The 22,908-nt window shown below is 59.5% G+C and overlaps 1 protein-coding gene and 1 non-coding gene across 3 annotated transcripts; both read left to right on the top strand.

Moving 5' to 3' along the window:
- Positions 1 to 2,125: 2,125 nt before the first annotated feature.
- TRNAR-UCU (transfer RNA arginine (anticodon UCU)) lies at positions 2,126 to 2,199 on the top strand. Its single transcript has one exon. It is a non-coding gene; the product is annotated as a tRNA-Arg (tRNA).
- A 5,797-nt stretch (positions 2,200 to 7,996) lies between these two features.
- GLMP (glycosylated lysosomal membrane protein) lies at positions 7,997 to 15,398 on the top strand. Of its 2 annotated transcripts, none has more exons than XM_040088260.2 (6): positions 7,997 to 8,072; positions 9,686 to 9,943; positions 10,129 to 10,311; positions 12,363 to 12,581; positions 13,519 to 13,796; positions 14,530 to 15,398. In XM_040088260.2, exons 1-6 carry the CDS (start codon positions 8,001 to 8,003, stop codon positions 14,696 to 14,698), a joined length of 1,179 nt encoding a protein of 392 aa, XP_039944194.1. In that variant the 5' UTR covers positions 7,997 to 8,000; the 3' UTR covers positions 14,699 to 15,398. The 2 variants fall into 2 exon arrangements, with proteins under 2 accessions (XP_039944194.1, XP_039944195.1); XM_040088261.2 differs by having other exon boundaries at positions 8,019 to 8,089.
- Positions 15,399 to 22,908: the final 7,510 nt, after the last annotated feature.

Here is a 22,908-nt window from a genome sequence, read left to right as displayed (position 1 = left end):
CCCCCTGTGTGTCCCCACAGGGACGCTCTCCCGGCTCAGGACATGGGGTGGGATGCACTGGCCTCCCCCAGCACCAAAACCGGCCCTGTGCTGCTCCCTGCAGCCTCTGCTTCCCAAATTTGTCGCACCTCGAAGGAGCAGAGGGACGGTTGGGACCTCAGGGAACACCGACGGGGTTATTGAAGGTACAAAAACACCTGGCAGGTGCTCCCAGGCCTCCAGAGCTGCGTGTTGGGGTGAGGATGAGGAGGATGAGGAGGATGAGGAGGATGAGGAGGATGAGGATGAGGCTCTGGTGCTCTCCTGGCAGTGCTGCTGCTCTTCTGGCACATCCCCTGGTTCTCCCCACACTTCCGCTGACAGAAATATGGCTTTTTTTTTCATCAGGACACGCTCAAACTCCTGGTGCTTTCCTGGGTTTGGTGCAATTAGGGGAGCTGCAGGCAGGAGGAAGGAGGGTTCCTTCAAACCTCTGATTCCAGGGATGTGGCTGCCCAGAAAGCCACAGTCATTCTCCCAAGAGTTTGTGCTATTTCATTAATCATCTCTGGATTTTCTGCTTGCTGGTGACTTCAAAGCAGGCACTCTTGAGGTGCAGCCTCCAAAAATCATATTGAAAGCTGGTGTCTTCATCCCCCAGGAGGAGCACACAGTCACAGGCTGTGAAAACACAGTCACAGGCTGTGGGAGATTTTTCTCATCCTTTACAGCTTTGTACCTTTGTCAAAGAATTTTGCTGTGACATTTTTAAGCACACCTGCAGACGGGTGTTTTCTAGACTTTGGGTTTTCTCCAGGTCCCAGTGTGATCACAGTTGGTTCACAGAGGGATTTATTTCAAGGATTATCAGTTTACTGGGTTATCTTTTGCAGCAAGGAAGAGTTTTTTCTGATAGAAGTTCAACCCCTGCCTTCTTTCCCACCATTCCAAGGTGGATTTTGCTTGTCAAGACAGCCGTAAAGCTTTCCAGGTGTGGAAGGAAAACCAAATGCTTTGGGTTTGCATTAGGTGTGCTGAGGTTGTCAGTGCTGCGCCTCTCCTCTTCAGCACCACACAGCTCACTCTGGGCAGCACTCAGGACTTTTCCAGCCCGGGAAGGAGGCGAGGATTTGGCACAGGATTGATTCTCTGGGATTTTAGCCATGAGCACAGAGGTGCCCCAGCCTGAGGCAGGAAGGACAGGCACTGAGGAAAGCAGGGATGCAGCAGGAGCTTGTCCTGTGGAGGTGCAGCACACGTGGTGTGATCTTCATCATCTCAGCACGGGTGTTTGGGGTGGTTTGCCCTCAATTCTGAGCTTCTGACCGTGGCTCCACTGGGGGCTGAATCCCCTCCTGTTTTATTCCTGCTCCGGGCTGTTCACCGCGAAGAGCCGCCTGAGGCTGGACCTCAGGTCACCTTGAGGCAAAAGCTCCCCGTGTCAGGGAATTCCCCTTCTTGGCTTGCACTTAGCATCTCCCCTTGCAGGGGAACTGCCGCCTGAAATTTGTGCCGTTCAGGGATTCCAGACGCGCTCCTCCCAGCGAGGGCTCTGTGACAGAGTTTGATCGATTGTTAATAGGTCAGTGGCTGTAAATGGACCTTTCCCGTTGTTTTGACATCGTTTTCATGTTTTTTTCCCCAGCAGAAGAGGCGCAATGTTTCTTCCTTAGACCCCTGATTGACAGCTCGCTGAAAGGAAACCCACCGCAGCTGCTTTCCCTTTTCATTTCTCTGCTCGAACCTCAGGTTCTCGGCGTTTTCTCGCCCCGACGAGCAGAGCTCCCCTCGCCATTGTCAGCGCTCTCAGCTAAATCCTCTTTCATCTTTATCCCTCGGCTTCTGCAGCCGGGAGGATGCTGCGATGCTGAGGGAGATGCAGCGACGAACTCTACTCCAGGATTTAGCTCTGCCCGCAGCCCAGCGCCGGGGATGCTGCGGAAAGCTTGCCAGAGAGGCGGATACCAGCCTGCATCCAGGTTTTTGCTGCATCCCTGCTGCCAAGCAAGATATGGATCATCCCCGGGATTATTCCTGCCTCGTCCCTGCGCAGGCGGGGAGGGGACGCCGGAGGTGCCGGTGGGTGCCGGACCCCGCGGCGCTGTGGATTTTTCAGTTCTGGAGCCGACGCTCCCCTCACGGTGAGGTCTCTGTGGCGCAATGGACGAGCGCGCTGGACTTCTAATCCAGAGGTTCCGGGTTCGAGTCCCGGCAGAGATGATCTCCAGGCAGGTGTCTCTTTTATTTTAGCGCCGTTTCCCCTCCCAGCTCCTGATCCGTTACATTTATAACGCCCCCGAGGGTTTGGCGTAGGGAGGGAATGACTTTTCCATGTGACGTCCCTGTGCTCCTTTCTTCGGGCATTTCTCCTCCATCATCTCCCCCTTCCCTCGTTCCCTTTGGAATCTCCTCCAAGCAGGTGTTTTAACCCCACGTGTCCCCTCAGGACCGTCCCAGTTTTTATTCCTTCTTCCTAAAGGAAGTTCTGTGCTCTCCAGCAAGGCCCAGCTGGAGGGCAGCGGGTCAGAACCTTCTGGTGGCCTTTCCTGTGATAAATGGGGTCATTTTTTCCACATGTGTGGCCAGAGAAGTGTAGGTCTGTGATGTGAATGTCCACCTCGGTAAATCCGGGTAACTCAGTGCTCCCCGCATGGACCTGTGTACTCTGAAATGGTTCTGAACTACCAGAGGGCAGGGTTAGGTGGGATATTGGGAAGAAATGGTTCCCTGGCAGAGATTATTCCATGGATGCCCCATCCTTGGAAGTGCCCAAGGCCAGGTTGGATGAGTCTTGGAGCAGCCTGGGATCGTGGAAGGTGACCCAGCCATGGCAGTGGTGGGACAGTTTTAAGGTCCCTCCCAACCCAAACCATTCTCATGACTCCATGCTCTCTGCACACCTGCCAATCCCAGGATGCTCTCCCATTGGCTGGGTTTCTGGTCTCCAGTGGAAAACCAGTCCATCTCCATCTCTGGGCTTGGCTTGTTTATTTTTCTCCTCGTGGTGTCTGTGCAAATGCTGGAGCTCAGCCTGTTTGGAAAACCAGGCCCTGGTGGTGCTGGAAGTTCTGCCCCCGTGTTCATCATTGTCACTTCCATCACATCCCGGGGGAAAAGTTCAGAAGATTATTCTGGAAAGGAGAAAATCTGTGGGCAGTGAGTGGGAAACACCCAAAGGAAAATTTGGTAGGAGTGAGGGGAGAAAGGGCAGATTCGGCAGAGATCACTTCTGCCTTCAGCAGATGGAGAATGGAATATCTTCATTTGCGTTTTGGGACAGGGGACAGCAATAAAACTGCGATTGCAGCTTAGCTGTGGTTCCCCTGGGAGGAGTTGGAGCTCCTCTTCCCTAAACATGAGTGTGGAAGAGCTCAGGAGCAGATCCTTGCTGTCACCAGGTGTGTTCTCCTCCTGCTGCTGTGTCTGGGAAGCCCAGAGTGCCACAACCTCCAGGTTCAGGGACACCCTGTGACCCTCCTGGTCACCCTGTGACCCCCAAATTCAGGCACCAGAGTTGTCACTGCTCTGTTCATTCACCACCTCACCTGTGTGAGGAGAACACGGAGCTCCCAATCTCTCTCAGCTGCACTTTTGGTCTCCCTTGGCTCCTTTTGCAGAAGGTCCTTTTTGGCTTTTCTAGAATTTCCATCGGTTCTATAATCTTCCCAAACCTTCAGCTCCCCTCTTATCTCATCAGGTCACCCTCGGGTGTGCTGCCCATGAGGTGAGGAGGTGTGAGGATTCCTGTTCTCCCTGCAAGAAGAGAAATGCTCATTTGGAAAGGAAAATAAAATCAGCCAAATGTGCTGGGAAAGGTGAAGAAAATGGGAGGAATTACATCCATTCCCTGCAGGACACAAACACTGAGTTACACCTGAGTTACACCAGTCCCGTCACTGCTGCAGGATGTTGTTCCCAGTGAGGGAACTCTTCATGGGTTTTTGGCCACGTGTGCAAACACAGTTCAAAAGCAGTTCCCTTCTAATTATCCCATCAGAATCAGGGAGACTTTGCTTTCTGCCCCGGAACATTCCAAACTCCCAGCAAAAAGGATGTTTGGGATGTTTGGGATGCCCTGTACTGAAGAGGGAATGTTATATTTATCCCTCCAGACCTCAGGTAGCATCGGGCTCCCAGGAATGAATCCCCATCAGGAGGGGCAGGGAATTTGTCTGAGATCCCCAAACCCTACCCTGTGGGGCCAAAAAAAAGGGGGGAGTGATCCCCTGGAAATCCTAGAACCAACAAAAAGGGGGGAGTGATCCCCTGGAAATCCTAGAACTGACAAAAAGGGGGGAGTGATCCCCTGGAAATCCTAGAACCAACAAAAAGGGTGGAGTGATCCCCTGGAAATCCTAGAACTGACAAAAAGGGTGGAATGCTTCCCTGGAAATCCTAGAACCGACAAAAAGGGTGGAATGCTCCCCTGGAAATCCTAGAACCAACAAAAAGGGTGGAATGCTCCCCTGGAAATCCTAGAACCAACAAAAAGGGTGGAGTGATCCCCTGGAAATCCTACAACTGACAGAAATGGTGGAATGCTCCCCTGGAAATCCTAGAACTGACAAAAAGGGTGGAATGCTCCCCTGGAAATCCTACAACTGACAAAAAGGGTGGAATGCTCCCCTGGAAATCCTAGAACCGACAAAAAGGGTGGAATGCTTCCCTGGAAATCCTAGAACCGACAAAAAGGGTGGAGTGATCCCCTGGAAATCCTAGAACCGACAAAAAGGGTGGAATGCTTCCCTGGAAATCCTAGAACTGACAAAAAGGGTGGAATGCTCCCCTGGAAATCCTGGAACCAACAAAAAGGGTGGAATGCTCCCCTGGAAATCCTAGAACTGACAAAAAGGGTGGAATGCTCCCCTGGAAATCCTACAACTGACAAAAAGGGTGGAATGCTCCCCTGGAAATCCTAGAACCGACAAAAAGGGTGGAATGCTTCCCTGGAAATCCTAGAACCGACAAAAAGGGTGGAGTGATCCCCTGGAAATCCTAGAACCGACAAAAAGGGTGGAATGCTTCCCTGGAAATCCTAGAACTGACAAAAAGGGTGGAATGCTCCCCTGGAAATCCTGGAACCAACAAAAAGGGTGGAATGCTCCCCTGGAAATCCTAGAACTGACAAAAAGGGTGGAATGCTCCCCTGGAAATCCTGGAACCAACAAAAAGGGTGGAATGCTCCCCTGGAAATCCTGGAACCTACCAAAATGGTGGGATGCCCTCCTGGCAACTCTAGAACTGGCAAAAATGGTGGAATGATCCCATGGCAACCCTAGAGCCAACAAATACAATGGAATGCTCCCCTGGTAACCCTAGAACAGACAATAATGCTTTCTTGGCAGGCCTAGAACCAATAAAATTACGGAATTTTCTCCTGGCAGCCCTAGAATTTAAAAAATGGTGAAATGCTCCCTCAGCAACCCTAGAACCAGCAGAAACAGTGGAATGATCCCGTGGCGACCCTGGAACCGGCAGAAATGGTGGAACGCTCCTCTGGAAATCCCAGAACTGGCAAAAATGGTGGGATTCTCCCCTGGCAACCCTAGAACAGACAAAAATGCTTTCTTGGCAGTCTTAGAACCAATAAAATGATGGAATTTTCTCCTGGCAACCCTAGAATTTAAAAACTGGTGGAATGTTCCTCTTGACATCCCTAGAGCCAACAAAAATGGTGAGATGATCCCATGGCAACCCTAGAACTGGCAGAAATGGTGGAATGCTCCTCTGGAAATCCTAGAGCTGAAAAAATGGTGGAATTCTCCCCTGGCAACCCTAGAACTGACAAAACCAATGAAATGTTCCCCTGGCAACCCCAGAACCGGCAGAAACAGTGGAATGATCCCACGGCAACCCTAGAACTGACAAAAACGGGAACGTTCCCCAGTGGAATGCTTGTTTGACGACCCTAGAACCAACACAAAAGTGTGGGAATGATCCCCTGGAATGCCTAAAACCAACAAAAGCGGTGGAATGCTGCCCTGGAATCTCCTTTCCCATGAGCTCTGGGCTGGGCAGTGCCAGGGCTGTGACATGAGGGGACAGTTGGTGCCCCTGATCCTCCTCCCTGCTGTCCCCACCCTGACGGCCTCCCAGAGCCACCCCGGGTCCAGCAGGGATGCAGTGCCTGCAGGAGGTGTTGGGCTCCCCCAGGAGTTTGGGGTTCAGGTTTATCTCTGAATAAATTCATCATTTCTGGCCGATGGTTCATTTAATGCCTGTGCCAGGGGTGGGGAGTGGAAAACCCCCCCAGGCTGGGCAGTGCCAGGGGCTCTGGGGGTCTGTGCCAACACCAGGAGCTCCAGGGAAGCCAAGGACAGAGTCTTGGTTTTGAAAGAAAGTTGTCTGCAAGGGAAAGCTGGAGCCTCCCTTGGAATAGAGAATGTAAACCCTCTTCTCTCCAAATTATTATAATTTTGCAGTTAGGGGCTTTCAGGCAGAGATATGAGAAATAGGAGTAACAGTTCTTTACTAGGAATATTAAAAAAAAATTACAAATATTGTATTAAAAAAACTAAGCAAGGAAGCAAACAAAGATCCTGGAAAACCCCCTGACAGATACGACCTGACCCCCTGTTGCTCAGGGTGTTGGAAGCAGTCCGAATAAATCCTCCTGGAGCAACAGACGTGGTTCTGTGGAGTAGAGATGGTCCTGTAGGAAGTCCAGTGGTGACGAGATGGGTCCGGTCTTCCTCAGGGAATCCAGTGGAAAAACCGGATCCCTTGTGTCCTTCAGTGCCAGTTTTTATCCAGCTGGGAGCAGCTGGCTCCTCCCCACTGTGTGCAGCATCTCCCGGTGGGATGATGGAATGCGTCCTGGCACTGGTGGCCCATTATCAGGAGATGTCCCCTGGAGGATGGAGGGTGGTGACAGAGATAACAGACACTGCCCCAGCTGGGTTTAATGGCTGGGCCGTTTTCAGGAGGCATCCTCCTCCTTCCCCTGGAGTTAGAAGGATAAAACATCTCCCAAAAAACAGCTTTCAGCAGATGAAATAGAATACACATTTCTAGGTTACGTAATCCAAGACAGACAGGGGCTGGGGCAGCAAAAACATGGGCAGGGTGAGGGTCTTTGGTGTCCTGGGGGATGGAGGTGGGGTCTCTCTTGGATTTGGGGGTCTCCAGAGTACGGGGCAGGGAAGGTGGGGAGGTCTCTGGAGCCTGGGGAATGGAGGAGGGAGTTTCCCCTGATGATGGAGATGGGGGGTCTCCACTGCCCTCCTGGGGGTGGAAATGGGGTCTCTTGTCGTGGGGGATGAGGGTGGGGGTCTCTGCTGTGCTTGGGGGTCTCCAGAGTACGGGGTGGTGACAGCGAGGGGTCTCTGGAGCATGGGATGGTCCAGAGGGTGAAACTCAGAGACCACAAAGGTGCAGAAGCTCCACAAGGTGCGGTGGGAGAACAGGGAAGTCCTTGTCCTGCTGGATTGATGTGGGGGTCTCTGCTGGACGGGATGATGAAGGAGGGGGGTCTCAGGTGCCCTGGGGGTTGAAGACGGGGGTCTCTGCTGGACGGGATGATGAAGGAGGGACAGCTGCCGTGTCCGGGGGAGTGGAGGCAGGAATGCCCACAGAATGCCCTGGGCAATCTGCTGGCTCCCAGCTGCGCTGACACTGGAGCGGGGGTCTCGGCGCTGTGGGATGATGGACACGGGGCTCTCTGCTGCCCTGGGGGATGCGAGGGGCAGGAAGCAGAACGGCAAACTCGGAGCGGTTCCCTTCTCCTTTAAAGGGCTCCTTTAGTGCGCGGGGCTGTTCCGGGGCGGTCCGCGGGCGGTTCCCGGGATGTTCCGGGGCGGTTCCCTGGCGCTCCCTGGGCGGTTCCCTGGCAGTCTCCGGGCGGTTCCGGGGCGGTTCGGGGGCGGATCCCCGGCAGTCCCCGGGCGGTTCCCTGGCAGTCTCCGGGCGGTTCCGGGGCGGTTCCGGGGCGGTCCCCGGGCGGTTCCGGGGCGGTTCCGGGGCGGTTCCTGGGCGGTTCCGGGGCGGTTCGGGGGCGGGCCGCGGTCGGGGCCGGGCTCGCCATGGCCGCCGGTGCGGGGCTGGCGCTGCTGGCGGCGCTGCTGGCGGCGGCCGGGGCCGAGCGGAGCCGGAACGTGAGCGGGGCTCGGGGGTACCGGGACCGGGCTGATCGGGGCTGGGGGGTACCGGGACCGGGCTGATCGGGGCTCGGGGGTACCGGGACCGCGGTGATCGGGGCTCGGGGATACCGGGACCGGGGTGATCGGGGCTGGGGGGTACCGGGACCGCGGTGATCGGGGCTCGGGGGTACCGGGACCGGGCTGATCGGGGCTCGGGGGTACCGGGACCGCGGTGATCGGGGCTGGGGGGTACCGGGACCGCGGTGATCGGGGCTCGGGGGGGCCGGGACCAGGGTGCGGATCCCCCGCCGCTCTCCCCGGCCTCTGCTCGGCGCTGTGACCCCCTGGCGTCCCCTCCCGCTGCCCCTGGGAGTCTCAGAATCCCCGGGTTGGAACTGGGATCACCCAATCCAACCCCTTCCCAGCCTGGGTCACCCCGTGCGGGTGACACAGGGACATCCGGGTGGGTTTGGGGTGACTCCAGAGCGGGACGCTCCGTGCTCGCCCAGGGCAGCTGTTCCGGGGCTCTGCCACCCTGAACGTAAAGAAGTTACTGCTGGTGTTGTAGGGAAACTTCTGGTTTCGTTGGTGGCCTCAGAGGATCCTGTCTGGAGCAGGGGCTGGGCTGGACCCCCCGAGATCCCAGCCTTGAGGGGTTTGGGGATGAGAAGGGGCCGCAGCCTCACACCGGGCACATTCCCCCGTGGGGCTGGAGCTGAGCCCAGCCCTCTCTCTGTCCCGACACACCGGGACCGGCGTGAGCCCTGCCCTGCCAAGCCCTGTCCTGCGGCGACATGTCCCAGGGCCACCCATCTCCGTCCCTCGTCTCCCCTTTGTCCTGATCCAGTGGGACAGCATGGCGGTGGGACGGGAAGGGGCTGTAGGACGAGGAGGGGCTGTGATTTGGGATCAGGCTGTAGGATGGGAAGGGGCTGTAGGACGGGAAGGGGCTGTGGGATGGGAAGGGGCTGTAGGATGGAAGGGGCTGTAGGACGAGAAGGGGCTGTTGTTTGGGATCAGGCTGTAGGACGAGAAGGGGCTCTTGTTTGGGATCAGGCTGTAGGACGAGAAGGGGCTCTTGTTTGGGATCAGGCTGTAGGACGAGAAGGGGCTCTTGTTTGGGATCAGGCTGTAGGATGGGAAGGGGCTGTAGGACGGGAAGGGGCTGTGGGATGGAAGGGGCTGTAGGACAGGAAGGGGCTGTGATTTGGGATCAGGCTGTAGGACAGGAAGGGGCTGTAGGACGAGAAGGGGCTGTTGTTTGGGATCAGGCTGTAGGACAGGAAGGGGCTGTAGGACGAGAAGGGGCTGTGGGTTGGGATCAGGCTGTAGGATGGGAAGGGGCTGTAGGACAGGAAGGGGCTGTGATTTGGGATCAGGCTGTAGGACAGGAAGGGGCTGTGATTTGGGATCAGGCTGTAGGACAAGAAGGGGCTGTGATTTGGGATCGGGCTGTAGGACGGGAAGCAGCCAAAAGCTGTTCCCAAACGCCCGGCTGTGAAATGCTGACCGAGCGTGTTGAGCAATACCGGCGCTGCAGAGTCACGGGAGCCGAGGCAGCTCCGATGTCCCGTCCTGGGAGGGGACAGAGGGCTCAGAGCCGCCCCAGCCGTGTCCCTGCCCCGCAGGTGTCCATGCAGTACAACCCGGGCTGGAACGGCTCCTCCGTGAACCTGCTGCACGTGCGGGCGGCGGGGCCCGGGGACTGCCTGCACTACGTGTGGAGCAGCATCGGGGCCCCCGCCGTGCTCCTGGTGGCCACCCAGAGCCCCAGCAGTGCCCTGAGGGTCAACTGGACACGGCTGCTGTCAGCCAACCCCGCTGGAGCCATCTGGATCGACCCTCCCCACAGCGTTGTCTATTCCACGGCCGTGGTCTTCACCAAGGTACTGCTGGCTCCAGGACAGCTGCGGGTGCGGAGGGTCCCTGGGCACCTTCCCGGCTCCAGGGAAATCCCATCCAGGGAATGTGTGTCTCCAGCCTGGGGCAGCCGTGCCCTGTTCCCTGGATCATGGCACAAGCTCCCAGTCCTGGCGGTGCTCCCAGCCCCTCTTCCCTTCCTTCCCTGCAGCTGTTCGAGTTCAGCGAGGCCAAGCCTTTGGGAGAGCTCTTCTACCCCACCTATGACCTGTCCGAGTTCTCCTGGGACAGCCTCAACCACACCCTGAACCGCACGGCGCTGACGGCCGAGCTCCGCGGCGCCCCGGCCTCCGACCCCGGCGGCGGCTTCTCCAACGGCAGCCTGGCATTCCGGGTACGTCCAGGGGCATTCCTGGGTACATCCAGGGACAGCCTGGCATTCCAGGTACATCCAGGGGCATCCCGGGTATGTCCAGGGGCAGCCTGGCATTCCGGGTACGTCCAGGGGCATCCTGGGTACATCCAGGGGCATTCCGGGTACGTCCAGGGACAGCCTGGCATTCCGGGTACGTCCAGGGGCATCCTGGGTACATTCAGGGGCATTCCAGGTACATCCAGGGGCATTCCGGGTATGTCCAGGGGCATTCCGGGTACGTCCAGGGGCATCCCGGGTACGTCCAGGGACAGTCTGGGTATGTCCAGGGACAGCCTGGCATTCCAGGTACGTCCAGGGGCATTCCGGGTACGTCCAGGGGCATCCCGGGTACGTCCAGGGACAGTCTGGGTATGTCCAGGGACAGCCTGGCATTCCGGGTACATCCAGGGGCATTCCGGGTACGTCCAGGGGCATTCCAGGTACATCCAGGGGCATCCCGGGTACGTCCAGGGACAGTCTGGGTATGTCCAGGGACAGCCTGGCATTCCAGGTACGTCCAGGGGCATTCTGGGTACGTCCAGGGGCATTCCGGGTACATCCAAGGGCAGCCTGGCATTCCGAGTACATCCAGGGACATTCCAGGTACATCCAGGGATAGCCTGGCATTCCGGGTACATCAAAGGGCATTCCGGGTACATCCAGGGGCATTCCGGGTACGTCCAGGAACATTCTGAGTATGTCCAGGGGCAGCCTGGCATTCCGGGTATATCCAGGGGCATTCTGGGTACATCCAGGGGCATTCCGGGTACGTCCAGGGGCATTCCGGGTACGTCCAGGGGCATTCCGGGTACATCCAAGGACATTCCGGGTACATCCAGGGGCATTCCGGGTACGTCCAGGAACATTCTGAGTATGTCCAGGGGCAGCCTGGCATTCCGGGTATATCCAGGGATATTCTGGGTACATCCAGGGGCATTCCGGGTATATCCAGGGGCATTCTGGGTACGTCCAGGTGCAGCCTGGCATTCCCTGTACATCCAGGGCCAGCCTGGCATTCCAGGTACATCCAGGTGCAGCCTGGCATTCCCAGTACATCCAGAGGCATTCTGGGTATGTCCAGGGGCAGCCTGGAGTTCCCAGTACATCCAGGGCCAGCCTGGCATTCCGGGTACATCCAGGGGCATCCCGGGTACATCCAGGGGCATCGCGGGTACATCCAGGGGCAGGGAGCACAGGGAATGTCCCGCCCAAAGCAGCTCCAGGACAGGGAATGCTGCGCCTCGGCGTCCTGTGCCGTCCCTGTGGCCCGCGTCCCTCGCAGGGACGTTCCGTCACAATGGTGAATGAAAACAGAAGTGGGTTTTTCATTGGAGTCATTTACTGTATTTAGGTCTGCGTTATGTTTTACTATTCTGTTAACGTCAAGAGTAATTTCTGTCTGGTTTATTTTAAGTTTAGGCCCTGTTAAGTGTAAGTTAAATCTAAGATCAAGTTTTATAAAGTTTAAGTGATAGGAGGTTTATATCTTACTAAAGTTTTCTTTTCTGTACCTATTTTCACGTGGGTTTAAATTATCCTAAGTTTTGTTAAAGTATGCTTATCTGATTTGCAAAATTTAGTTGTTTTTTCTTAGAAATAAGACAGCTTTGACTGAGACAGCTGTGACACTGAAAAGTGTCTGGTGATGGAAGAAGATAATTTTTACGTCATGGTTGTTACTGGCTGTAAGCTGTTTTAGTGGGTTTTTGTGTTTTATCTTAAGGTCACAAATACCTAATAACTTAGGAGAGGTGCTATCTCAACTTCTTAAGATGACTAGTGCTGATATATTCGTTACACGACGCGATTTTGCCAATTTCCTGTATTTGCGGTCAACTTCTTACACGCCTTAACGTCTTCGCTAACCATCGGAAAGAGACGCTCGCCCCTTCGAGATCGTCCCTTTTGCTTTCCAGCCACTCACTCTTCTCACCTCATCATCATCTCATCTCATCATCATCTCATATCTCCTCTCATCTCATCTCATATCTCATCTCATCTCATCTCATCTCAATCTCCCCTCCCCGCAGGTGACCGCCTACGAGGCCGCCGGGCGCGCCGGGCGCCTGCCCAGCCTCCTGCACACGGCCGACAGCTCGCAGCTGGAGTTCGTGCTGGCTGGCGTGGCCCCGCGGGGGAACAGCTCCCGCTTCGCGCTGGAGGTGGCCACGGTGGAGGAGGCCGGGGCGGCGCGGAGGCTGCGGAGCCAGAGGTCCATCGACGACGAGTACACTCCCACCATCTTCGAGGTGAGGCGGCGACGCCTTTTCCCCAAAATCTCCTCTGGCCCGGCTCGGAGCTGCCCAAGCGTCAGATCGGCCTCGGGGGCTGGAGTGGGGTGACATCCAGGACCGAGCAGAGGAGGAGGAGGAGGAGGCTCTGGGTTTGAGGTTCCAGCAGGTTTATTGCTGTCGAAGGGTCCAGGAGAAACAGCTCCGAACGTGGGGTGTGGTAACGGCACGCAAAGAGATAACACGGAGATGAGAGGTCTGCAGTGCAGAGCTGCTCCCCAAACAGAGAGAGCATGTGTATTTCTTACATTTTTATACATTTGTGGCTCTGGTTGTGGATTGGCTTCTGGGGTTACTACCCCTCCACCCCACTGGCCAGACCAGCTGTTAGTTAACATTATTTTCAGGTTAGAAATGTGTAAACAATGGACAGGGAACAAAAACGAAAGGTTTGTTTATGTCCCCTTGAGTGAGAAAAGCGAAATGCTGCTCCTAATATTGTGCAGAAACGAAAGAAACTGACTCCATCTTACGAACAAGTAGAAGGCTTTAAAAAAAGCTCAGAAAAACCAGAGTGACAATGGGGAGAGATGAACTTTTAACGCTGAAACCAAGGACAGTTCCACGGGAGGATCATGAGGAGGGGTCCACAAAATCCTGTCCAACACGAGGGGAGGTCACAATTCGAAGGAGCCAACAGGGCGTCGAGGAACATGGAACTTTCCGGAACGGGGGAAGGGCTGAACACTGATGGGCGAGCAAGGGGCTGGGACAAACAGGGATTGGCAGACAAGGATCTAGGAAAAGGGAGGGAGCTGCCTCAGGGCCGAATTGTGTGGGGATTATAGGGAGCTCAGGGAACAAACCACGGGGAGAGAACTCACCGCAACGAGCGAGGGGTGGCCCCGGGCTGGGGGTGACCCTGCTGTCCTCCCCTCACCCTGCCCCTCCCCAGGTGCTGTCCCTGGTAGCAGAGCCCCAGAACGGCAGCTCCACGCTGGGATTCCTGCAGTGGAAAGCGACGGCCTACGGCTCCCGCAGCCCCCGGCGCGAGGACGGCATCCAGTGCCGGGCTCAGGGGCTGCAGGCGGCCAACTGGAGCCTGCCCGTGTCCAGCATCGTCCAGGCCTACTTTGGGGACAGTCTGGGCAGCAGCTGCACCGTCAGCGCCCTCAATGTGTCCTTTGGCGGAGAGGAGGGAGAGGTGTACCGGGAGAAGCGATACCTCAGCTGGTGAGTGGGGTCCCAGGGGCCTGGGGGGATGCTCCTGGTCACTGAGGATGTGCAGAGGGGTCTGAAAGGGTGCTCCTGGTCACTGAGGTTGTGCAGAGGGGCCTGAAAGGGTGCTCCTGGTCACTGAGGATGTGCAGAGGGGTCTGAAAGGGTGCTCCTGGTCACTGAGGATGTGCAGAGGGGTCTGAAAGGGTGCTCCTGGTCACTAACAATGTGCAGAGGGGTCTGAAAGGGTGCTCCTGGTCACTAACAATGTGCAGAGGGGTCTGAAAGGGTGCTCCTGGTCACTGAGGATGTGCAGAGGGGTCTGAAAGGATGCTCCTGATCATTAATGATGTGCAGAGGGGTCTGAAAGGGTGCTCCTGGTCACTAACGATGTGCAGAGGGGTCTGAAAGGGTGCTCCTGGTCACTAACGATGTGCAGAGGGGTCTGAAAGGTCTAAAAGGATGTTCCTGGTCACTGATGATGTACAGAGGGGTCTGAAAGGATGTTCCTGGTCACTAACAACGTGCAGTTTGGGGGCCTGGCAGGTCACAGGGTTTCTCTGTTTGCTAACAGTCTCCATTCCAAAGCCTTGAGTTTCCCTGTAATCCTGTAACAGAGGCTCCGCAGTTCCTCGAGGAGCCTCATCCTGCCCCGTGCGGGATCTGGGCCCGAGCCGGTGAGGTGGGAAGGGCTGCAGTGGGACACAGCCCCTCCCCATCCGTGTCCTGATGCGTCCCCACCCCGCAGGTCGGTGCTGCTGGGTTTCGGGGATCCCCCCAGGGACAGCTTCTCCCCGCTGGTGATCTCCATCGCGGCCGTGGCGCTGGGCACGCCGCTGGCCATGCTGCTGCTGGGCAGCTGCCTGGTGCTGCTGGCGCAGAGGAGACGCTACTCGGAGTACGAGCCCATCAACTGAGGGGCCCGGGCCCCACGGAGACCCCCGGGAGCCTTCCCCGTTCCCGGGATTGCCGCGGCCGCTGCCGCCCGCTCCTCCTCCCCTGCGAGCCCCGAGGGGAGCGCGGCGGCGCTTGGGCTGCCCACGGCTCGTCTCCCTGCTCCTTCCCACCGCCACGGCCTGGGTTGCGCTTCCTCCCCGGATTTTTCCTGATCCGTGCAGCTAAGGGAAGAGGTGGGGGGGGGAGTTTGGTCAGGAAAATCCTCCCGCTCTTCCTCCCGAGGGATACAACCACTGCTGTCCTGGCTGCAGGCCAGGGCCCGGCTGCGGTGCCACTTCCAGGGGTGCTTGGGTGGCTCCAGCCCGGGCTGGGGAGCAGCACCGCTCCTGCTCCCCAGCAAATCCCAGCTCCTGCAGCCCCTGGGGCTCACGGGCTCCTCCCTGCTCCACGTTCCTGCTGTGCCGGCCTGGGACATGAGGGACGCCCAGTGCTCCGTCACAGCAGCTGCTCAAGCTCAGGTGTGTCCTGCCGGGCCGTGGAGAGCTGCTCCAGCCCGGGATGCTGCTCCTGGATGGATCCCAGGTGCTGCCCAGGTGTCAGGAGCCCTGGGATGAGCGTGGCCTGAGGCTGCTCGGGGTTCTCAGAGGGATCTGGGGCCGTGCTGGGCTCCGAGTTCTCCATCACCGACTTGTCTTCAACCAAATAAAGTGGATTTCTAAACACAGTTTTCCCGTGGGAATGCTGTACTGGGGGTGAGGGGGAGGAGGGCAGCTCCTGGCAGGAATGGGGGGTGCTGGAGCTCTGCAAGGGAACCTCTGGCCCTGCACTGAGGTGTGGTGCTTGGAGAGGGGCAGGGCTGTCCCCTTGAGCTGTGGGGTCACAGAGAGTCCAGGGCCTGGGCTGTGCCCCTGCTGAGAGATCCCTTGGAAGAGTCACAGAATCCTGGAATCTCAGCTGGAAGGAACCCACAGGGATCAGGAGTCCAACCCCAGCCCTGCACAGACACCCCAATAACCCCACCCTGTGCTGGGAGCGGTGTCCAAGCTCTCCTGGAGCTCTGGCAGCCTCGGTGCCGTGCCCATTCCCTGGGAGCCTGGGCAGTGCCAGCACCCTCTGGGGAAGAACCTTTCGCTGATCTCCACCCTAAACCTCCCTGACACAGCTCCAGCCATTCCCTGGCTCCTGTCCTGGTCACAGGGAGCTGAGAACGGAGCTGCCCCTGCTGAGGAAAGTGCATCCAGTGTGAGGTCTGTGTCCTGAAAGAGGAACAAACAGAAAAACCCAGCAGAAACTCCCGAACTTCCTCGTCAACCCTTCAGAGCAGGAATCCCCTGCTGAACTGCAGCCACAGCCACAGCCGGGCACAAAGGGACACCCGGGGAGGTTCCATGGGAAGCCTCGTGTTTTTTGGGCAGGGAACTGAGGTGGTGCTGTTCTTTCTGGTTGCTCTGTGCAGGGCCGAGCTGTGCTGAGGATTCTGTAATAAAATAAAAGGAAAAGCACCACAGAAGCTGCCTGGCTTTTACTCCCGGAGCCCGTGGGGTGCCGGGAGCTGTAAATCCCTCACGGCAGATTTCCCGCTCCCTTGGGCTGCTGTCACACAATCGGCACGGAGTGAGCACAGGAATCCCAAACTGGTTTGGGAACATCCAGTGCCACCCCCAGCTATGACAGAGACCTTCCACTGTCCCAGGCTGCTCCAAGCGGGCCTGGGACACTGCCAGGGAGCCGGGGGCAGCCACGGCTGCTCTGGGAAGGAGAGCGCAGGGCAGGTGAGGATGAGCAACAGCTTCTGTGTGGGAACACTCGCTGGATGTACCCAGTCTTGGAGGAGGTATCCATTTTGGAGAAGGTATCCCAGTCTTGGAGGAGGTATCCAGTCTTGGAGGAGGTATCCCAGTTTTGGAGGAGGTAACCCCAGTTTTGGAGGAGGTGTCCCCAGTTTTGGAGGAGGTAACCCCAGTTTTGGAGGGGTATCCCTGTTTTGGAGGATGTATCCTCAGTTTTGGAGGAGTGATCCCAGTTTTGGAGGAGGTGTCCCCAGTTTTGGAGGTGGTAACCCCAGTTTTGGAGGAGGTAACTCCAGTTTTGGAGGAGGCAACCCCAGTTTTGGAGGAGGTAACCCCAGTTTTGGAGGAGGTGTCCCCAGTTTCGGAGGAGATAACCCCAGTTTTGGAGGTGGTAACCCCAGTTTCGGAGGAGATAACCCCAGTTTTGGAGGTGGTAACCCCAGTTTTGGAGGCGCTATCCCAGTTTTGGAGGGGTATCCCTGTTTTGGAGGATGTATCCTCAGTTTTGGAGGAGTGATCCCAGTTTTGGAGGAGGTGTCCCCAGTTTCGGAGGAGATAACCCCAGTTTCGGAGGCGGGCTCGTGAGAGAGGGTGGCAGAACCTTTCCCGGGCACAGCAAGCCCCCGGTGCCAGCGTGGGTGGGGACGATGCCAATCTGCTCTCCGTGCCCAGCTCCTGTCATCCCCGTTCAGGAGGAGCCGCCTGCAGCACCCACGCGGGGCGGGCGCTCTCCTTCCCCCAAAAACACCTCCTGCCATCCCTTTCGGGAGCCCACAGCGAGTCCCAGGGAAACTGGGGACACATTTCTCACACGTTGTCCCATCGCTGGGGCTTTGCTTGCTGAGATCCCAGAGAAAGGGGAATTAAAAACTGGTTCTTCGACAGCTGGGAACGAATCGGGGAGAAGCAGCAGCCCCTGGGAAAGCAGGACACCGGGGCCAGGGGAAACCTCAAGAGTGGCTGAGGGAATTTGGTCTGTTCTGGAGGAGAGGAGAGGAGAGGAGAGGAGAGGAGAGGAGAGGAGAGGAGAGGAGAGGAGAGGAGAGGAGAGGAGAGGAGAGGAGAGGAGAGGAGAGGAGAGGAGAGGATTGGGGACTGGATGAGGGTCTGGAGGTGGTGCTGTCTCTTTATGGGGGGCAGGATGAGTGGTCTGGGGACAGGATGAGGGGTCTGAGGGCAGGATGAGCAGTCTGAGGGCCAGGCTCTCTCTTTATGGGGGGGCAGGATGAGGGATCTGAAGGCAGGATGAAGGGTTTGCGGGCAGGTTGAAGGGTCTGAGGGCCAGGCTGTCTCTTTATAGGGGGCAGGATGAAGGGTCTGAGGGCAGGATGAGGGGTCTGAGGGCAGGATGAAGGGTTTGAGGGCAGGATGAGCGGTCTGAGGGCCAGGCTGTCTCTTTATAGGGGGCAGGATGAAGGGTCTGAGGGCAAGATGAAGGGTTTGCGGGCGGATGAGCGGTCTGAGGGCCAGGCTGTCTCTTTATGGAGGGCACGATGAGGGTCTGAGGGCAGGATGAGCGGTCTGAGGGCAGGTTGAAGGGTCTGAGAGCCAGGCAGTCTCTTTATGGGGGGCAGGATGAGCGGTTTGAGGGCAGGATGAGGGGTCTGAGGGCAGGATGAAGGGTTTGCGGGCACGATGAGCGGTCTGAGGCGGTGCCGATCGCGGAGCCCCGGCCCCGTTCCCTCACCTCCTGCAGTACCGCGCTCCCGCCACGAGGCGGCAGCAGGGACGGAACAAGGCGAGACGGCCTCAAGCCGCGCCGTGGAGGTTTAAATTACATATTAGGGAAAACTTCTTTATGGAAAGAGTAAACCTCCAGCAGCAGCATCGTTCCGTGCTTTGGGCTCCGGCCCGGACGGGGCAGCACCGGCGGCCTCTCCTCCGCTCAGCCCCGCGGGGCCGGGACCGGCGGCAGCGCCGGCGCCGCTGCGCATGCGCCGAGCCCGGGCTGCAGTACCGGCCTTTGGCCACAGGGCGGCGGCAGCGCCTCGCGGCGGTCCAGGAGAGGGGCGGGACCGGCCCGGAACCGCCGGAACCGCCCCTGGTACCGCGTTCGGTACCGCCGGAGGTACCGGCCGTGGTATCCCCCGTGGTCTGGAACTGCCCGTGGTCCAGAACCGCCCGGGGTCCGGAACCGCCGGAACCGCCCCTGGTACCGTATTTGGTACCGCCTGAGGTACCGGCCGTGGTATCCCCCGTGGTCTGGAACCCCCGGTACCGCCCCTGGTACCGCGTTTGGTACCGCACGTGATACCGCCCCCGGTACCGCCCGGGGTACCGCCCGTGGTCCGGAACCGCCCCTGGTACCGCGTTTGGTACCGCACGTGATACCGCCCCCGGTACCGCCCGGGGTACCGCCCATGGTACCGCCCCTCGTACCGCCCGTGGTCCGGAACCCCCGGAACCGCCCGTGGTACCGCCCGTGGTCCGGAACCCCCGGTACCGCCCATGGTACCGCGTTTGGTACCGCTTGTGGTCCGGAACCCCCGGTACCGCCCGGGGTACCGCCCGTGGTCCAGAACCCCCAGTACCACCCCCGGTGCCACCCCCGGTGCCACCCCCGCTCCGGGACCCCCAGAACCGCCTCCGGTCCCCGCCCCGCTCCGTGTCCCGGGCCCGTCCCGCTGCCCCGCGGCTCCCGGGCCTCATCCCCGGGACCGGCGGTTCCTCACCTCCAGCGGGAATTCTCAGCGCTGCCGGGGATCCCTGCGCTGCGGCTGAAATCCGCTCTGCCCGGGGGTTCTGCTCCAGCTCCTGCCAGCCCCCGGAACCGCGGAATCACAGGATCAGGGAACGCTCTGCGGGAAAAGGACCTGGAAGCTCATCCCAGCCCAGCCGTGCCACGGCAGGGACACCTCCCACCATCCCGGGGCACCTCCGGGGGTCCCGGGACAGCCCTGTGCCCGCACCTCCCCTGTCCCCAGGGGCCACATCCACACCATTTTTATACCCCTGCGGTTGGTGGCTCCAGCACTGCCCGGGTGCTCTGTTCCAGTGCCCCACAGCTCTTTTCCATGCACAGATTTTTCCCGAAATCCAATTTAAACCTCCCCTGGCCCAGCCTGAGGCCGTTCCCTCTCCTCCTGTCCCTGTTCCCTGTTCCCAGAGCCCGATCCCCCCCGGCTGTCCCCTGCTGTCAGGAGTTGTGCAGAGCCACAATTTCCCCCCTGATCCCCCTTTTCTCCAGGCTCATCCCTTTCCCAGCTCCCTCGGGAATTCTCCTCTTCCCAACCCTGTTCCCTTCTCTGGACACGCTCCAGCCCATACATTTTTATTTTTTTTTAAATTGGGGTGAGGGTCCCAGAACCGCCCCGGGCTGGGGGTGACAGGAGCCATCCTCTGCCGGGGGTGGCACAGCCTGCCCAGCCCCGGAGAGACCCCCAGCATCTCCCCAGGACAGGGACAACTCCCGCTCCATCCTCCTGCCGGATCCCAACCCCTCCGCCCGGCCGGGGAAATAAAAATCCCCCCTCGCTGGGCACAGCAAAACCCCAAAAAGGGGCTCAGCCCGGGGCCGGGTCCCTCCCCGGGGGCACCGGGGGCACCGAATCCCCCCGGGGCTCCGTCGCTGCCGGCCCAGCCCGGGGGGGGACACGGGACGCGTCAGGGACGGGGAAAGGGGAAGGAAACGGCTCTGACGTGGTTGTGGCGATGACACAAAGGAACAAACGCGGCTGAGAGCTCCCCGGGACCGGCATTTGCCAATCCCCGGGTTTGAGCCGGGTTTGAGCCGGGTTTGAGTGTCTCCCCCCCAGCCCGGGGGACGCTGCTGGGGACAGCAGAGCAGGACCCTGCGCCAGCCCCACACCTGGAGTTGTGCGGGGCGCTCACACCTGGCCCTGGGCTGTCCCGTGTCCCCATCCCCGCTGTCCCTGTCACCCCTCCCCGTGCAGCCCTGGCCACGGGCTCACCCCAAATCATTCCGTTCCCCCAGCCCAGGGTGCTCCCAAACCTCCCGAAGGCACCCACGCGGCCCCTGAGCTGCACGGAGACCCCCCCCCAGCCCCCTGTGAGCCCCCCACCTCCAAAGCCTGGAGCTCAGAGAGGGGCTCCCGGCCTCAGTTTCCCCGGGCGGTGACAGCGACACACCCCCAGCCTGGCCGAGGGCTGGGTTTAGCTCCCACCCTGCGGGGCACCCCGGGGTGGGGGGACAGATGAATTTGGGGTCCCAGCGCTTTCCAGAGGGACGTGAGGCTGTGCCACGGGTCACCCACGGCAGGGCTGTGCCTGTCCCCCCTGTCCCTGCTCAGGGACACCCCAAAACCTGCAGGGACTGGCCTGTCCCTGCTCAGGGACACCCCAAAACCTGCAGGGACTGGCCTGTCCCCCCTCAGAGACACCCCAAAACCTGCAGGGACTGGCCTGTCCCCCCTCAGAGACACCCCAAAACCTGCAGGGACTGTGCCTGTCCCCCCTGTCCCCGCTCAGGAACACCCCAAAACCTGCAGGGACTGGCCTGTCCCCGCTCAGGGACACCCCAAAACCTGCAGGGACTGGCCTGACCCCCCTGTCCCTGCTCAGGGACACCGAAAACCTGCAGGGACTGGCCTGTCCCCCCTGTCCCCGCTCAGGGACACCCCAAAACCTGCAGGGACTGGCCTGTCCCCCCTGTCCCCCCTCAGAGACACCCCAAAACCTGCAGGGACTGGCCTGACCCCCCTGTCCCCGCTCAGGGACACCCCAAAACCTGCAGGGACTGGCCTGTCCCCCCTGTCCCCCCTCAGAGACACCCCAAAACCTGCAGGGACTGGCCTGACCCCCCTCAGGGACACCCCAAAACCTGCAGGGACTGGCCTGTCCCCCCTGTCCCCCCTCAGGGACACCCCAAAACCTGCAGGGACTGGCCTGTCCCCCCTGTCCCCCCTCAGGGACACCCCAAAACCTGCAGGGACTGGCCTGTCCCCCCTGTCCTCCCTGTTCCCGGTCCGTGACGGTGCTGGGACACACTGGGGCAAACTGGGACACACTGGATGTGCCCTCAGATGTCAGAACTGGGGTGCACTGGAACTCACTGGGATCTCCCTGGGATCTCCCCGGGGCCGCGCCGGTGCCCGCGGGTGCCCGCAGTGCCCGGGCAGTGCCCGGGGCGCTGGCGCTGGGACGGGAACGCCGCGTGCTGCCAGCACATTCCAGCCTGAGTCAGCGCAGCCTCCTGCCCGGGCAGGGCCGGCCCTGCGGGCACCGAGCCCAGACAGCCCCAAAAGGTGTCCTCAGCACCCCCTGTACCCCCAAACAGCCCCAAACATCCCCAAAACGTGTCCTCAGCACCCCCTGTACCCCCAAACAGCCCCAAAACGTGTCCTCAGCATCCCCTGTACCCCCAAACAGCCCCAAAACGTGTCCTCAGCACCCCCTGTACCCCCAAACAGCCCCAAACATCCCCAAAACGTGTCCTCAGCACCCCCTGTACCCCCAAACAGCCCCAAAACGTGTCCTCAGCATCCCCTGTACCCCCAAACAGCCCCAAAACGTGTCCTCAGCATCCCCTGTACCCCCAAACTGCATCCTCAGCATCCCCTGTGCCCCCATAACCCCAAAACACGTCCTCAACACCCCCTGTGCCCCCTACAGCACCCAAATCCCCCCAAACCGCGTCCTCAACACCCCGAAACTGCGTCCTCAACACCCCCAAACCATGTCCTCAGCAGCCCCTGTGCCCCCTACAGCACCCAAATCCCCCCAAACACCCCCAAACCGCGCCCTCAGCACCCCCTGTACCCCCATAACCCTCAGGCCAGGGGGGCTGGGAGTCCGGGAGAGGAGGAGGAGGAAGAGAAAAGGAGGGCGAGGAGGAGGAGGAGGAAGGAGGAAGCCTTCACGGATCAGCCCAGTGCCACGGCCAGGCTGGGATGGGGTTCAGGGGTGCCACGGGCACCCGAGTTCCTGGGAAAGGGACCAAAAAACCCTCGGGGGCGTCCAGAGCCTCTCATTTAATTCCTTCTCATTTCCGTGGTTAATTATTCCCCGGGGTTCCCCTCCCCAAGCCCGGCCAGAGGCGGGACCTGAGAGGGGACAGGAGGGGAGACCCCAGCGCCGCACCCCAAAACTGGAGCCGGGGGAGGGAGAGAGGGGGGGCTGTGACACCCACCCGAACCTTCGCCATCCGAGCCCGAACGGGGCGGCCCCGGCTGGGGGCGGCAATCCCGGGGAGCCGCGGCACCCCGAAACCCCCAGGGCCAGGTCCCTGCAGTGAGGGGTCACCCTGCTCCCCCCCACCCCAAAACACCTCTGTCCTGCCAGAACGGACCCCGAGCCCCCCAAAGACCCCACAGATGGGGGGAGAGGGCAGGGACCGCTCCCCGAAGGGAAACCTCTGCCCCACAAGCCGGAGGAGCACCCCCGAACCCCCCCAAAAAAAAAAGCGGAGCAGCCGCGGGGCGTGACCCGGCGCGGCACCGAGCGGGGGATTTCGGCGCAGCGGGGATTTTGGGCATTTGCAT

The sequence above is a fragment of the Hirundo rustica genome, chromosome 29, assembly GCF_015227805.2.
Source record: "Hirundo rustica isolate bHirRus1 chromosome 29, bHirRus1.pri.v3, whole genome shotgun sequence".
Taxonomy (NCBI): domain Eukaryota; kingdom Metazoa; phylum Chordata; class Aves; order Passeriformes; family Hirundinidae; genus Hirundo; species Hirundo rustica.
The sequence above is the reverse complement of the archived record's forward strand: the minus strand, read 5'-3'. Positions and strand labels throughout refer to the sequence as shown.

Bases quoted from the DNA above. Each gene is read 5' to 3' on its own strand.
- GLMP (XM_040088260.2), top strand. From the start codon at position 8,001: ATGGCCGCCGGTGCGGGGCTGGCGCTGCTGGCGGCGCTGCTGGCGGCG. The intron at 8,073-9,685 runs GTGAGCGGGGCT...CCTGCCCCGCAG, and splicing joins GGGCCGAGCGGAGCCGGAAC to GTGTCCATGCAGTACAACCC. The intron at 9,944-10,128 runs GTACTGCTGGCT...CCTTCCCTGCAG, and splicing joins CGGCCGTGGTCTTCACCAAG to CTGTTCGAGTTCAGCGAGGC.